General features: G+C 43.5%; 1 protein-coding gene across 1 annotated transcript; it reads left to right on the top strand.

The window, feature by feature from the left end:
• Positions 1-283: 283 nt before the first annotated feature.
• On the top strand, positions 284-16,733 carry DNAJA2 (DnaJ heat shock protein family (Hsp40) member A2). The gene is made up of 9 exons (XM_062176461.1): positions 284-470; positions 1,894-1,953; positions 2,212-2,435; positions 5,381-5,461; positions 5,726-5,859; positions 9,413-9,609; positions 13,996-14,140; positions 14,276-14,403; positions 14,943-16,733. The coding sequence occupies exons 1-9, from the start codon at positions 393-395 to the stop codon at positions 15,132-15,134; spliced, it is 1,239 nt and encodes a 412-aa protein (XP_062032445.1). The 5' UTR covers positions 284-392; the 3' UTR covers positions 15,135-16,733.
• Positions 16,734-17,226: the final 493 nt, after the last annotated feature.

Here is a 17,226-nt window from a genome sequence, read left to right as displayed (position 1 = left end):
CAGGGCGACCGCGGGCCTCTTATTCATCTCGGCCCTCAGGGCTGCGTTAACCACGCGGAGCCCGCGACGCACGCCTTCCGGGGTGGGCTGAGTTCCGCGTAAAGGTCCTCCTCGTCTCTACGTCGCAACCCCAGCACCGCCTGGCCCTGGAGCACACGGCCCGCTCCCCACCATTCACAACCCAACGGCTCGGGTCCGGATGCTCGGGGGGCGGGCCCGCGCAGTGACGTCACGGCGCGTCGTGCGCCGGGTCAAGGTTCAGCCCCGCCCCCGCTTCCCCCTCGCTGTCTCCCTCGGCCTGCGCCGCCGCCGCCGCCGCCACTGCTCGTGGGCCCGGCTTCGCTCTGTCCGCTTCGCCCCTTTCCTAGCTCAGCGCTGCCCGGCCGGTCACCATGGCGAACGTGGCCGACACGAAGCTGTACGACATCCTGGGCGTCCCGCCGGGCGCCAGCGAGAATGAGCTGAAGAAGGTAGTAGGGAGCGGGCCGGGCCGGCAGGATGTGTGGGGCGCGGGGCCTGCGCCGCCGGGACGGCGGGGGCAGGCCGCGCTGCGGGGCGGCTCGCGAGCCGGCGCCGGCCGCGGCGGGGCCAGGCTGGGGGGCGGCGGCGGGACCGGCCTCGCCGCGGGCCTCGCACGCCGGCCTCGGCTGACCTTGGGCCGCCGGCCCCGCCCGCCCGCAGATGCAGCAAATAAAACTCAGCCCTGCGCAAACACGCCGAAAACCCTTCCTGCCTCCCTCCCCCGGTGAGCGCCGGAGGCCGGTGCTCCCGGGAGGCAGCAGCCTGGCCGGCCCTCCCCGCGCCGAGGTCACCAACCCCGGAAAAACAGGTTGGACCGAGGTTTCCGGCGCATCCTGACTGGAGGGAGAGGCTGTCCGTCCGCGCGGCGGGGGTCGAGGCCGCTCCCGCCGGGCGCCGGGGCGCTGGGGCTTGTTTCCTGGGCGCCGAGGCTGCCGGCCTCGGGAGCTCCTCCCTCTCTTCCCCCATCAGTCCTGGACCGGGCGGGAGCGTGGGTCTGCGTTGGGATGCTTTGTTCTCTGGGCAGGTAACCTACATGTTCCGTCCCCACTTCTGGAATGAACCATGGGGTCCCAGCCAAGCACCTGAGTGGACACTGCCTAAAAATAAATGGAAGGCCTCGTTGCCGCCCTGTGCAGTGCTGCGCCGGCTTTCGTCTCGGGATTTCAAAGCGGTTGGGGCGTTTAATTAAGCCCCACAGCATCCTCCCGGGCTTAGAGTGCCCGTATTTGTAACCTGAGAGAAACGAGAATGCTGCTCAGTGGGACGGGTACAGCTGAGAGTAAGATGGACTTCCTGTTACCTTACCGGAAATGCACGTCTGTTATATAATTCATGAGTCTGTGTGAATGGAGACCTGAGTCCCGGCCACCGAGTTGAGGATGTAGGCAAGTTTCCTGCCTCCAAGCTGTAGCCCCTAATTACCCACCAGGCCTTCCCTTGGTTTTTCCCTGTTGTGCGAGAGAGAGGAGGCTGCAGCCTTCATGGGCAGGGAGTTTTATTTTAAATTATAGTAATGTTTTGCGGTCTGTGGAGCGTACCAGTCGTTTTTCTCGAATTGATTTGAGTCTTGGTCTGGTTACTGGCCATCAAAGACATTTGACAGTACAAATACGGGATAATATCTTAACATTTTTTCCTTTGGTATCTTTTACTTCAGTAGAAGCTATTTTCAAGGACAGCTACTGACTACTTTGTAACGTTAGTGAGTCAACCACGCTGAGCTGGGCAGCACATGGATAGAGGATATTTTTGGAAGGTTACCACTTCAGAATATTGCTTTTCCTAAAAGTAGATATTAAGTTAGTTATCACAGGTATTTAAACTGGTGTTTGTGTATAAGCCTTTTTTAAAATCTTTTTTTTTTTTTTTAAGGCATACAGAAAGTTAGCCAAGGAATACCATCCTGATAAGAATCCAAATGCTGGAGACAAAGTAAGTTATTTGGAAGTTTTTCTGTTCCTGTGGTTTTCATTTTAAATTTAATTGTCCTTAGAAAAAGGATTGTTGTGGGGGAAAATTCACCTATGCTCATAGAATAAGAGTATTTTAGTATCAAGATATGAGTATTAACATTTTGAGCAGAGGTAGAATCAAACCAAAGGGAACATGTAGCTTTTATTGAGGTTAAGTGGATTCTAGGTTTCTGTAGAAATAAACCCATTTATTTTCTTTTTTACTTTTTCTCTATAGTTCAAAGAAATAAGCTTTGCATATGAAGTTCTATCAAATCCCGAGAAGCGTGAATTATATGACAGATATGGAGAACAAGGGCTTCGGGAAGGTAGCGGCGGCGGTGGTGGCATGGATGATATTTTCTCTCACATTTTTGGTGGGGGATTGTTTGGCTTTATGGGCAATCAGAGTAGAAGTCGAAACGGCAGAAGAAGAGGAGAGGACATGATGCATCCACTCAAGTAAATATCTTTTCCTTTTTTTAAAAAAAAATTTAAATACCCTTTTGGGTGACATTAGAAGAGAAAAAGTATTATAAAATGTCCGTGGGGAGGTACCCATTTGACCTACTGTCTTTATTGGGTGACTAAATGGGATTTGATAATCTGGCTGGCTGTATGCTGTTGCAGCTCTTAAGGATGCTTGGTATTTTTCCCTGAGTAGGAAGAGGGTTTGTTACATAGTGTGGCTGCTTGTTATTAGGTGATTTAAAATTTGAAGTATAAAGATGATTTTCTTTGGAGTATTTAAATCTTCCAAGTTACTTTTGCTTCAAAACTTCAAGTGAAAGCGTAGTGTGTTTACATGTTACAGGCACTCATTGCTTGATCCTCAGTGCCAGCTCTCCTAAATTGGTTTCTATGGAGTCTGCTGGCCTCCAGCCTGACATTAACCTGCCAGCATCTGAATGGTGTTTGACCTTGATCTTAGACTGCAGATCCACGAGCTTTCTACAATATGAAAATAGCTGTTTCACTTTGCAAAATTTAGGTGATATCTTACTTCATTAACTTTCTCATGAACCAGTGGTGCTTTTACTAGCAAATGTTGGGAGACCAAAGTTCAAGTGGTGATTTAAAATATTTCATATCTGTTAACATTTGAGTAAATTAGAGGAATTCATATGTAATCTGTTAACCTTGTTTGTGTTTCATCCTTAAAAATTTGTACTTTAAAGAAATTTACCCTCAGATTATTGTTTGAATACCGTTCTAGTAGTTAAGAACCCCAAGGTACAGAAGCATTCTCTTCATAATCTTTTATGGTTTTTTTGATTCTACATATTAAACGCTGCTTCCTTTTAACATTATTTCCTAAATTCCTGTTAATTATAAACATTGCATTTTGAGTGACATTCCATTCCACGATTTATTTAACCATTCACCTTTTATAGTATGTTGTGAGTTTTTTTCGAAATAGCAGTGCTATGAATATCTTGATATACAGCTTTGTCTCTGGCAGAGATTCACAGGCAAACATTAGTGTTTGAAGGCCAATAAAAACTACTCAATTGCACGATAGAAGAATTGTGCCAGTTTAGCCCCCCCGATGAAGTACCAGCTTTGCCAGGCCATTAACTGCATGTGAACTTCCTTGGTCATGTTTGTTGAAATGTGGGTTTTTCTGTCTTCCAGGATAGTGGATTTGTGTCCTAAATTGACTTAATATGTGGGTAGAGAAAGACCTACTTACCTATTTGTTTTTTTAAATGATAAGATTCTTAGGAGGAGTATAAAAGACTCTTGGAACCAAATCATTTGTCTGAGGCTCAGATGTAGATATCTCATTTAGCAGTACTGTTGGTAATGTTTGTCTCTAAGTGTTCTTAGACTGCATGTAATATATACCAGTTTTGGCTTAAAGTAAAATTTTTAAAAATTTGAATACCACAAAAGCAGGATAGTTTCTTTAAAAATGTTTTCTTTTAACTAATTTTTTAGTTTCTCTAATTCCTAGGATTTTAAAGTAAATGAATAAAAGTTGTATTTTGTCAGTTATGTATTTTGGTTTTTTTTCTAAGATTTATTTATTTGAAAGGCAGAGTTACAGAGAAAAGGAGGGGGGCCGGCGCTGTGGCACAGCGGCGCAGCTGGTTAAGGCCCTGGCCTGAAGCGCCAAAATACCATATGGGCGCTGTTTCGAGAACCGGCTGCTCCACTTCTAATCCAGCTCTCTGCTATGGCCTGGGAAAGCAGTAGAAGATGGCCCAGGTCCTTGGGCCCCTGCACCCATGTGGGAGACCCAGAAGAAGCTCCTGGCTTCAGATCACAGCTCCGGCCATTGCAGCCACTTGGGGAGTGAAACAGCTGATGGAAGACCTCTCTCTCTGTGTAACTCTGACTTAAAAAAAAAAAAAAAAGCGAGAGAGAGGGAAGGAGGGAGGAGTGGAGGGAAGAAAGAGAAAGAGATGACTTCCATCTGCTGGTTAACTCCCCAAATGGCCACAACAGCCAGGGCTGGGCCAGGCTGAATCCAGCCTGAATCCAAGAGCTTCCTCTGAGTCTCCCACTCAGGTGCAGGGGCCCAAGTACTTGGGCCATCTGTGCTGTTTTCACAGGCACATAAGTAAGGAGCTGGATCAGAAGTGGAGCAGCCAGCACTCAAACCAGCACCGATATTGAATGCTGGCACTGCAGGGGGCAGCTTAACCTGCTATATACAACTATACTTGCCCCAAGGTGGTGTTTTTTTTTCTGTACCACTTTATTGAGATATGACTGACATACAAAAAGCTGTATACATTTAGTGAGTTTGGAAAATATGGTTTTAACACTTAACTATTGGCTTATAGACCTCTTTGAAAATGTGTCATGAGTTGTTTGAACATAACATTTTGCTTATGGTTTGGTAGATTCTTCAACCTCTAAACCTTTGGTGTAGGTTGAAAACCTGTTCTTTCCCTCCTTCTGTTACAGTGTACATGGAGACATTTTTTGAGATACACAATTAGATGCCGCCTCTAAGCTATAATGTAACTTTGTAGCCTGAGAGCTTGGACTCTAGAGCCAGAGGTTTATGGGACTTTGAGCAAGTGAAATCTCTGTGCCTCAGTTCTAGCATGCAAACTGGGGATGATAATTGTACCTGTTTCAGAAAGAAGGTTGTTGTGAGGAGTTACTTAGGTAACTCATGCCTGAGGCCAGAGGAAGATTGTGATTCTTGAGTTTTTGCTCTAACAGCTTTAGCTGCAGTTGTAGCACAGCTGTAGGTTCTGGCCTTGAGTACTATGCATGCTGGCCGTAGCCATAATGGCCTGCTAATTTGAGCTGAATTGATTTACTCTGAGGTGTCTTTGAATTCTAGGTTTTAAAATGTTAATAGTGGAATTTGCTTTATCAGCCATCCTTTATGTTTTGTACTTAAGCAAATGGCAAAATTAGGTTGGATCTGATTCTTTTCTCCCCAGAGTATCTTTAGAAGATCTGTATAACGGCAAGACAACCAAACTACAACTTAGCAAGAATGTACTCTGCAGTGCGTGCAGCGGGTAAGTGTGTGTTCTGGTTTATGTGGTACATTCTGTCTGTTCTCTCCGTGGCACCTTGAATGTCTCTACCTTGTTTTTAAAAAAAAGATCACTCATGAATTAACACTTTTTACCCAGCAGAACATTTTCTGTTTCCTGTGAAAGTCAGTTTAAATATTAGTTATTGGGGGTTGAAGATGAAGTTGAAAAGCACAACTTCTCTCTGTCATGGTTGATCAGAACAGCGTTTGGACAAAACCTAACGTATACTTTTGCTTGCTTTAGCCAAGGTGGGAAGTCTGGAGCAGTTCAGAAGTGCAGTGCTTGTCGAGGTCGAGGTGTACGCATCATGATCAGACAGCTGGCTCCAGGGATGGTACAACAGATGCAGTCTGTGTGCTCTGATTGCAATGGAGAAGGTATGCAAGGCAGTACTTTGTTTTTATGTTGGATTGGGAAGGCAGAAATTAGAGAGGTTTACTGTCTTTCTCTTTCAGAGTGTATTTGTATTCATATTACTGTAGAAAAGACAGAATTCTAAAACAGTGAACAAAAATTCCTTATTTGTAGACACAGTGAACACAGATAAAAGGCAAATTTAAAAAGTTGGTCTTTAATTCCAAAAACATGGGCAAGGTGATTGTATTTTAAAAAGTTAAATTTGATGAATGAGATGGCAACTTGTTTGGTAGCATCATTGTTAAGTGGAGGATTAAAATCCTGTAAGGTGTAGTTGAGTTTTTGAGGATGGATATTGGGGTTGAAGCTCTTCTCAAAAGTAAATATTGTAGGCTTTGTGGGCCAAATGGTTTCTCTCACAACTACTCACCTCTGCTCTTCATTGCTTATAGCTACTGACAACATGTATACAAATGAAAATTACTGTGGTCCAGTAAAACTTTAAAAACAAGTACATTTCCTATTTTCCCTATAGGAAACCTTTGTTAGAGCTGTGCTATTCCAGTAGAATTGCTTTTTATGTGATACAGAAGTGTTCTGAATCTGCAGGGTCCATTATAGAGGCATCTAGAGATCTTTGGTTAGTACTTACTAATAAGTACTTGAAATGTGGCTAGTATGATGAAAGACCTGAGTTTTTCTCTTTTATACATGTTTATAGCATTCTACTTATTTTTTAATATGAGAAGTAGAAAGAGGAAGAGCTCTTATCCACTAGCTCACTTCCCAAGTACCCACAGTATCCAGGACTGGGCTAGGCTGAAGTTGGGAGCCAAGAACTCAGTTCAGGTCTCCCATGAGTGTGGCAGAAATCTAATCTCTTGAGCCATCACTTGCTGCCTTCCTGGTCTATATTAGGAAGCCAGAATTGGGAACCAGAGCCTGGGCTCAAACCCAGGCACCCCAGTGTGGGATGTGGGTGTCTTTTTTTTTTTTTTTCCCAAGATTTATTTACTTGAAAGGCAGAGTTACAGACAGAGGGAGAGACTGAGCAGTCTTCCATCTGCTGGTTCACTCCCCCAAATGGCTACACGGTGGAGCTGAGCTGATCTGAAGCCAGGAGCTAGGAACTCCATCAGGGTTCCCACGTTGGTGGAGGGAGCCCAAGAACTTGAGTCATCTTCCACTGCTTTCCCAGGCCCGTTAGCAGGGAACTGGATTGGAAGTGGAACAGCCAGGACTCAAACCGGCACGCATATGGGATGCCAGCCTTGCAGACCATGGCTTTAACCCTCTGCCACAGTGGTGGCCCCCAGAATTGAATTTTTAATTTTAATTAATTTAAACTTTTAAATAACCACATGTAGCTAGTGTCTACCACGCTGGATAGTGCAGTTCTAGAGCATCCTTTTCCAAATTGCTCTTGGAAGTGACAAGATAATTTAAAGAAGATGCATATGGCATTTGGTGAGTGTCTATGCCTTTGACCTTATAAGTTGCTAACAATTCCTGCTGTCAAGAAACCAAAGTTGAATGAAATCTTTTCCTGTGTACCAATACCATTTTGAGGAACTGGTGTTTTGGAGAACATAACTTTGCGAAAGTGCTATTACAGAAACAGTACTTGAATTATACATATCTTCTAAGCATTAAAATGTGCCACTAATCAACCACTACAAAGTGATGTAATTTTTAAACACTCTTCTGTGTTCTTCTGTGTCGCTTTATTCCATAATCAAATACTGCAGAAGGATATGTAGAAAAGCTCTGTTGTATGAAAAATGGTTAAAAGGTCCCTGGGGCCAACTAAAGCCATCTCTAATTTTTATTTATTTATTTATTTTTTTAAGATTTATTTATTTGAAAGGCAGAATTACAGAGAGGCAGAAACAGAGAGAGAGAGATCTTCCATCCGCTGGTTCACTCCCCCAAATAGCCACAACGCCTGGAGCTGAGCCTAACTGAAGCCAGGAGTCAGGAGCTGCTTCTGGGTTTTCCACATGGGTGCAGGAGCCCAAGGACTTGGGCCATCTGCTGCTGCTTTCCTAGGCCATAGCAGAGAGCTGAATTGGAAGTGTAGCAGCCAGGACTTGAACAGGTGCCCATTTGAGATGCCCGCACTGCAGCACCGGGCCCTCTGATTAATCTTGGGCATTCTTAGTGATGGTGTGTCTCAGTAAAAAGGAGACCCATAGTAAAAAACATGGTTAGTCTATGAAATAAGCTCCAACACTAACTATACAATTTTATGATGAGCCATAAGGGATATTTAACATTTCACTGGAGGGGTGACACTTGGCCTAACAGTTTAGCTACCAGTCTACCTGCATCCCACATCAGAGTGCTTGGGTTCACTTGCCAGCTCTGAATCCTAATTCTAACTTCTTGTTAAAGTGGTCCCAGGAGGCAACAGTGATAGACCAAGTAGTTGAATTCCTGACACTGTGGGAAACCTACATTGAGTTCCTGCCTCCCTCAAGGGTGCCCTTGCACCCCCACCCCAGCTGCTGGTACAGGCAAATGGGAGCTCTCTGTGACATTTCCTCCCTCCTTCTGTCTCTAATCCATTTTTAAAAATAAGTATATTTAAAATTGTTTATCTTGGTTGTCCATTATTAAACTTACTTGAAAGTAGAACTGAGGGGCCAACATTGTGGCACAAGGGGTTAAGCTACCTCCTGCAGTGCAGCCTGATGACTACTTTTTATTTTCTTGAACAGACAGAAAGGTCTTCCTTCCGTTGGTTCACTCCCAGAATGGCACTGCGCCAACTGAAGCCAGGAGCCAGGTGCTTCCTCCTGGTCTCCCATGCGGGTGCAGGGCCCAAGCACTTGGGCCATCCTCCACTGCCTTCCTGGGCCACAGCAGAGAGCTGGACTGGAAGAGGAGCAACCGGGACTAGAACCCGGCACCCATATGGGATGCCCGCGCCGCAGGCAGAGGATTAACCAAGTGAGCCACGGTGCCAGCTCCCTGTTTTCTTAATCTTTAGACTGTTTAACTTTCAGAATTAGAGTCAAGAGCCAAGAAAGTGTTAAAATAACGTGACACTCAAATAATGGGTTTTGGGTCCTTCAGGAACCTGCAGTAAGATGTGAGTCTTTATTATTCAGATAATACTTTAAACAGAAATTTAAGTAGAGATTTAAAGAAATTCAGAAAATGTGTTTAGTAAGTTAAGGATAAAGTTGCCGCCTCCAGAGACAGCATCCCATACGGGCGCCAGTTTAAGTCCCAGCTGATCCACTTCTGATCCAGCTCTCTGCTGTGGCCTGGGAAAGCAATAGAGGATGGCCCAAGTACTTGGGCCCCTGCACCAGTGTGGGATACCTGGAAGAAGCTCCTGGCTCCTGGCTTCAGATTGGTGCAGCTCTAGCCATTGCGGCCAGTTGGGGAGTGAACCAGCAGATGGAAGACCTCTCTCTCTCTCTCTCTGCCTCTCCTTCTCTCTGTGTGTAACTCTGACTTTCAAATAAATAAATAAATCTTTTAAAAAAGTTAAGGACATATCAAGACCTGGCTCTAGTACCGTGTAGTATTCTTGTCTGATGTTTGACTGTTCTGTCTTTGCAGGAGAAGTAATTAATGAAAAAGACCGCTGTAAAAAATGCGAAGGGAAGAAGGTGATTAAAGAAGTCAAAATTCTTGAAGTCCATGTAGACAAAGGCATGAAACACGGACAGAGAATTACATTCACTGGGGAAGCAGACCAGGCTCCTGGGGTGGAACCAGGAGACATTGTTCTTTTGCTGCAGGAAAAAGAACATGAGGTAATTTCCTTTTTCGTTTGTTTTATTTGTATTTTGTTTTGTTCCGAATTGGGTCTTGCTTGTGAGAAATAGGTTAAATCGGTTTGGGCCTCTGGAGCAGTGCAACAGTGTGGTTGTCTAGTGCATGTTACTTTGACTATGACATTGTGCCGGTCTGTTTTTTAAGTTAGTTTATCTTCATCTGCTTAAAAGATTGAGCAACAGAGAGGGGTATCTTCCATCTACTGGTTCACTTGTCAAATGCCCACAACAGCCAGGGTTGGGCCAGGCCAAAGCCAAGATCCTGAAACTCCATCCAGATCTCCCATGTGGGTGGCAGGAACCCAAGCACTTGAACTGTTTTCTGCTTGCTGGGATGCATTAGCAGAAAGTTGGTTCAGATGCTAAGTATCTGAGGTTTAAATTTCTGATAAGGGGGATACTAGTGTCCCAACCAGTAGTTAAACCTACTGTGCCACAACACCTGCCCCACTCCTGTATTTTGAGTGGGCTATCTGGTATATTGTGTACCTTTATTTATTTACTTTTTAAATATTTATTTATTTGAAAGAGTTACACAGAGAAGAGAGAGAGAGGTCTTCCATCCAATGGTTTACTCTCCAGTTGGCCGCAAAGGCCGGAGCTGCGCCGATCTGAAGCCTGGAGCTTCGTCTGGGTCTACCACTCGGATTCAGGGGCCCAAACACTTGGGCCATCTTCTATTGCATTCCCAGGCCATAGCAGAGAGCTGAATAGCAAGTGGAACAACTGGGTCTCGAACCAGTGCCCATATGGGATGCTGGCACTTCAGGCCAGGGCATTAACCCCGTGTGCCACAGTGCCAGCGTTTATTTATAAAAATGTATCTGGAGTTACTCATGAAACACTACTTCAGCGGTCACCCAAATTCATGAATGTAGGAGCCTTTGACTAGATTCTGACTTTGTACCTGATCATGTTTACTCAAGGGTTCATCTGAAAGTCTTTACATCACAGGATATCTGCCTTTTTAGTTTACACTAAAGTTTTCTCCTATTTGATGTTCATTTTTATAATAGAATGAATTTTCAAAATCACTTCAAAAATCCAGCGAGAACAGCAAGGCCATATTAGATACATATTCTGGGCATTGTCTCCCTCACAAGATAGTGATTTGCTCCACTGCTGTATCCTTTCAGGGCGTACTAGCCAGCCTTCATCCCTCAACAAACTATAGATTACTTTTATTTTGCTGCTTCTTAGATGCTGCCAAACCTACACATGACAGGAATCTCCCAGATGGCTAAAAAAAAACCAAGTAGTTTTCTAAAATTCCACTTTAGGGTCTTGTAGGTTGAAATATTTGTCACTCACAAAATTCTGTGTAGGCATTTTAGCTAGTTGATTTTTTATTCCATCTTGTCTTGTTGTGCATACTACCACATAAGGCATAAGAGGCATAAGAAAGGTAGACAGCTAAATGATTGAGAAGTTTAGATTAAACTATTGTAAAGTAGTACAAGCATGCCTGGTGGGCTCTCGTTGATAGAATCATTAGAGCAGTTTTAGGGTCGTTGTCAGATGGTGTCTGGCAGTGCAACAGCATGAAGATGGTGAGGAAGTTAAGAAGTAATGCTTACTGGAGAAGAGAGGTGATAATGTTTGGTTGCAGTTGATTGGTTGGTTTGCTTTTAAAGATTTCTGTTTATTTGAAAGGTAGAGTTACAGAGAGAGAGATCTTCCATCCACTGGTTCACTCCCCAGTGGGCCATGCCTAAGCCGGAAGCCTGGAATTCCATCCAGGTCTATCATGTGGGTGGCAGAGGCCCAAGCCCTTGGGCCATCTTCTGCTGCCTTCCTAGGTGCATTAACAGGAGATAGATCTGAAGCGTAGCAACCGGGAATGCAACCACCACTAATATGGGATATGCAGGTTGTGGCTTAAACCACTATGTCACCCAGGCCTGCCCCTGTTTTTCAGAAATTATTATGACTTTTTTTTTTTTTTTAAAGATTTTATTTATTTATTTATTTGAGAGGTAGAGTTACAGACAGAAGGAGAGACAGTGAGAAAGGTCCTCCATCCGCTGGTTCACTCCCCAAATGGCCACAATGGCTGGAACTGTTCCAGTCTGAGGCCAGGAGCTTCTTCCCAGTCTTTCACGTGGGTGCAGGGACCCAAGCACTTGGGCCATCTACTACTGCTTTCCCAGGCCATGGCAGAGAGCTGGATCAGAAGAGGAGCAGCCAGGACTTTAAGATTTATTTATTTATTTGAAAGAGTTACACTGAGAGAGGAGAGGCAGAGAGAGAGAGACGTCTTCCATCCACTGGTTCATTCCCCAAGTGGCCACAATGGCCGGAGCTGCACCGATCCGAAGCCAGGAGCCAGGAGCTTCTTCTGGGTCTCCCACGCGGGTGCAGGGGCCCAAGGACTTGGGCCATCTTCTGCTTTCCCAGGCCACAGCAGAGAGCTGGACAGGAAGTGGAGCAGCCGGGTCTCGAACTGGTGCCCATATGGGATGCAGCGCTTCAGGCCAGGGTGTTAACCCACGACGCCACAGCGCCAGCCCCCAACCTCCCTACTTCTAATACAGCTTTAACCAAGGGGCATTTGTTGAGAGATGGTTCTTGGAACACTAGCATTTTATATCATGTATAACATTTTAAAAGCACTGAAAAGTCCTGCATTAAAGAAACCTAACTTATATCATTGTGAGGAATACTTGAGTAAATTTGCATGGATAATATACATTCCTTGTTCTCACATTCTAGCATATATTAGAATCCTCTGGAGGGGTTTGTTAAAACTAAAGCTTGGGACTGGCATTGTGGCGCAGCAGGTTAAGCCACTGCTTGTCACATAGCTTCCCACATCGGAGTGCTGCTTTGAACAGTCCTGGCTGCTCTGCTTCTGATTCTGCTTCCTACTAATAATGATCCTGGAGAGGCAGCAGAAAATGATCCAAGTATGTGGGAGACCCAGATGGGGTTGCTGGCTCCTGGCTTCAGCCCCCCTGCCTCTGTCATGCTCTGCCTTTCAGATAAACACTTTAAAAACCAGAAAATAACTACAGCTTGCTAGTCCCCACCTCCATCGTTTATGGCAGTAGGTACGGAAGTGGGACCCAATAATACGTATTCCTAGCAAGTTTCCTGCTTCTGTTGAGGCTTGCTAGTCCAGCCTCAGGAGAATCACTGTTGAGATTATAGTTTGACTTTTTTTCATGGGTTTGGGGGACTGATTGAGCGGAAGAAGCCTGCCTTTTTTATTTTCTTTAAGATAGTCAGCTAAGATTGTACTTCAGAAGAGAATATTGTGATGCAAAAAAATCAAAGTTAACTTTGACTGCATTTAATTTTGTTTACTCTTAAATTTTGAAAGTTGTATAGATGTAAATTCTCCTAAGCAAAATTTACAGTTGGTTGTGTGTATGTGTGTGTTTGAAATTGATGTTTTTTTCCTGCACGTCGAAAGCTTAGAAATATTCTTCACGCTTATTCAATAACCTTGGTATCACCTAGTCCATGTCCTTACAGTGTAATACTGAATAAACCAACTTTAGAATTTGCTGTTTAATTTACAATCATCAAAGTAAGTTTTGAGGTTTTTTTTTTTTTTTTTTAAGATTTTTTTATTTTTTATTTTTTTATGTGAAAGGCAGAGATACAGAGAGAAGAGAGAGATCTTCCATTCACTTGTCCACTCCCCCAGTGACTGCAACGGCCAGGGCTGGGCCAGTCCAGAGCCAGGAGCCAGGAACTTGTTCCAGGTCTCCCACATGGGTGCAAGAGCCCAAGTACCTGGGCCATCTTCTGCTTTCCCAGGCACATTAGCAGGGAACTGGATTGGAAGTGGAGCAGCTGGGACTTGAACCAGCACCCATATGGGATGCCAGCACCTCAGGCAAACGCTTAACCTTTTACACCACAGCGCTGGCCTCAAGTTTTGAGTTTTAAGTGAGATAGAACTTGTTTATACATGTGTAAAGCACAAAATTGAGCCCTTTGACTTCAGTGGCTTTTTTTGTGTCAAACTTGAACCCTGAATCTCCTGTTACCTGGGGAGCCTTCCAGGACTTGTATGTTCTACAGAAGCCCAGCTGAGCTTTATATACCTTTTAGCCCAGAGGCAGAAAGTGGACTGTAATAACAAAATAATCCTAGTGCTGTTTTGGAGCCTTAGCTCTGTTGTTTTTTATATGCTGCTGTTTTCTGAGTTCCGGTGTCTTCCTAAAAGAAGTTTCCAGTATGCTGCTGGAGAGTAGCTGGCTTTCCTAATATAAATTTAGGCAGTTAGGGACAGTGTCTCTTTGGCTTTTAAACTAATGCTGGAATAAAGGTTTTGAGATTTGATTCAAGGAACATAGTACAGTGGAGTATGGGTCCTTAACTTTTAAAAAGTGATCTTGTGTGCTTTATCTACAGGTGTTCCAGAGAGATGGGAATGATTTACATATGACATATAAGATAGGACTTGTTGAAGCCCTGTGTGGATTTCAGTTCACATTTAAGCACCTTGATGCCCGTCAGATTGTGGTGAAATACCCCCCTGGCAAAGTAATTGAACCAGGTAAGTCTTGATTTTCTCTGATCAAGGATTCCAAGTATTCTTATAATCTGTAACTTTTTATGAGTAACTGTCAAAAATGTTTTTGAGCACCTTTCTTGAATAAAATTCTTAGTTTCATGTTTATTTAAATAATAGGATGTGTTCGTGTAGTTCGAGGTGAAGGAATGCCACAGTATCGTAATCCCTTTGAAAAGGGGGATCTTTACATAAAGTTTGATGTGCAGTTTCCTGAAAATAACTGGATCAACCCAGACAAGCTTTCTGTAAGTGTTCTTTAATGGTATGGCACTTTGTCACCTTTAATTTTGTATTTAACTTTTTTAATATTTGCATGATTATTGTGTTTTCCTGGTTATGACAGTTAGAATTGCTGGTGTAGAATTGCTACTGGGCTGAGCAAAGGATATGAAAGGAGCAAGCAGACTGAAGTGGTGGTGGTGGTGGTGGTCGTGGTCGTCCTAGGACTTCCTGGAGAGCCTGTTGAAGAGGGCAGGACATCTTCCACCCCCTGCTTTGCCGTTGTTCATGCAGAAATAAGCAGAGGCATGTCTGGTGTGAAATTCTATAATGCTTAAATGTTAGCAGCTCCTTCTGGGTTTTTTCTTTTGTTTGTTTTTTAAGTGATAGATGAATGCACAAAAGATGTCTGCAGATTTGGCCTGTGGGTCATCAGTTTGTGTTTTCTGACTTAAAAGTGCAAAGACCAGTCACTTTCCTGTTTCAACTCTCAAGCATACACCTTGGCTGAGTCAAACAAGTTGATACATCTGCATTCACCTGATTGTTGTTTGTTTTAATGAAGGAACTAGAAGATCTTCTGCCATCTAGACCAGAAGTTCCTAACATAATTGGAGAAACGGAGGAGGTAGAGCTTCAGGAATTCGATAGCACGCGAGGCTCAGGAGGTGGTCAGAGGCGCGAGGCTTACAACGATAGCTCTGATGAGGAAAGCAGCAGCCATCATGGGCCTGGAGTGCAGTGTGCCCATCAGTAAACTCAGCGAACAGAATGCGCAGGTGGATTCTCTCCACGTGTGCCTGGTTTGTTCTCAGCGATCCAGCTGGAGTGTCGGATCAATCCAGATGAACTGATGGACATCTGTTGGTCTATGTGTAACTTTTAAAATTGGTATAGTATCTACAGAGTGTATAATTTAAACTAACACAAAGCTTTACATCTTCATTTCGACTGTTCTGTAGCAGAATAAAGCACTTGAAAGGAAACAAGACTCCCTTTCACACATGGGTTATAAGTTTCAGTCCTGGTATCTGTGCTTGATTTTTATCAGTTTTGTGTAGATTTTATGTTTCATATTTTAAATTCAAATCCCACATTGTAAAGTTGTACAATCTGTCCTGAAGCTTTGTGTTTGGCTGCACCTGCATAAGCTGCTACAAATAGAATAAAGAATTTCATAGCCTGTATCTATCATTAGATGCATGGAAAATGGGCTTTGCACACAATGGGTTTGGAGCTGACTGGGAACAATGGAAAAAATTAAATTAGCTGTGGTTGTAAAATTTTGTTTTGTTTTTTCTTTTTTTTTTTTTTTTTTTTTTTACCATCTTGTGAAAGGTTTCTGAAACTTGATAATAAAAAGCAGTTGGTGTAAATTATTCTTTGTGTCACATTTTTAGAAGGAAGAACATGTTGAACTGTAAACTGTATCCTTAAACTGGAGAATGTATCCTTAGTTCTGGTTCTTAAACAGCCCTTAACCCATTGGCCTGAAGCTTATACTTCAGGCACCTGCCCATTTTTAGTTTTAAAGACAAAGTTGGTAGAAACAGGCTTTATTGGCTTTAATTGATGCTCGTAGAGTCCAGGACATCTAAGTTAATGTAACTCCTAAGTTAACGATCTTGAATATTGGGGCTCGCCCAGGCCTCTGTATCTCCCTCGTACTCCCATTTTTAAAAATAAGGTAACAGCAAATCATTAGTAGAACCATGTCTGCATAGAACCTGTTAAAATGCTCTGTTTTCATTAAATGTTAAGTTAAAAGTTGCTCTGTCTCCATTAACTTGAATATTTGAAATTGGGGGAAAGCACTGATTATTAATTTGATCTTCTATTTAAAGTTTTATAGAAAAGTAAGACTGAGGTTGTAATGAAAAAATCAGGTGAAAGTTTGAAAAGGTTGTTGTGTTCCTCTTTCCATCTTCTGATTATTACCTTCTCACTCCCAGGGCAAAGATTTTTAGAACACATTGATTTGAGGAAGAGGAGACATCCAGGTGCACGTTTTACATTTGTAAAGGAACAAATGGGGGAAAACTGAAAACTAAAAATTTTAAAATGTGTTAATGCCATCCCTGAGCCTAAATACGGTATGTAGTTTAATCCTAGGTCTGTTAGAACCTGAATGAAAAAAGGTGTCCTGCCACTAATAAAGACATGTGAGGTTTAAATTACTGCCCAATCCACTCTACCTCCATTGTACAAAAACTATTTTACAACAAGCCTGGGCAAGACACAACAGCAGAGTAGTTTTGTATTCAAGGTTCCTTCCCCACAGCCACTTTAAGCTTAAGAAATGCAGTTGCAATATGAAGTTTGTAGCCTTTCCAATAAAGGTTTATAAAACTGTTCAGTGTAGTGTTTCTTTGCCTTTCTCTGCCCAGGTGTATGTAGCAAAGGAAATTATTGGGGGGGGCATCCTATTGAAATGTTAGAGAATCAGCATAGTATCACCTGCACAAGCAATGTTTCACACAGGTCCCTGCTCCCAGTATCGGAGGCTTGTACAGTCAGCACCAGAACATCTCCATTCGAAAACAGAAAACCCCACTTCTTCCAGCCATTGTGCAAAGCTCTAGTAAATGACTAATTTGGCTTCTAAATATTTGTCTGCTTGGACATTTTGTATAAGCAGAATGATACTATATATTCCTCAGGCTTCCCCTTGTTCAGTAGCTTGCCTCAGTACTGCATTGTTAGTGCCCAGTGGTGGTCTGTTGTGAAACTACCACACGTCTTGGTTAGTGGGCACTTGCTCCTCGCCTCCTCCCATTTGGAGGCTGCTGTGAATGTTACTAATTTGTGTGTGGTTATAATGTGTTCAATTTGGAGGACAGATTGAGTCA

Source organism: Lepus europaeus, chromosome 19 (assembly GCF_033115175.1).
Source record: "Lepus europaeus isolate LE1 chromosome 19, mLepTim1.pri, whole genome shotgun sequence".
Classification (NCBI taxonomy): Eukaryota; Metazoa; Chordata; class Mammalia; order Lagomorpha; family Leporidae; genus Lepus; species Lepus europaeus.
Note: the sequence above shows the minus strand (reverse complement) of the source record. Positions and strands in the feature narration are given on the sequence as shown.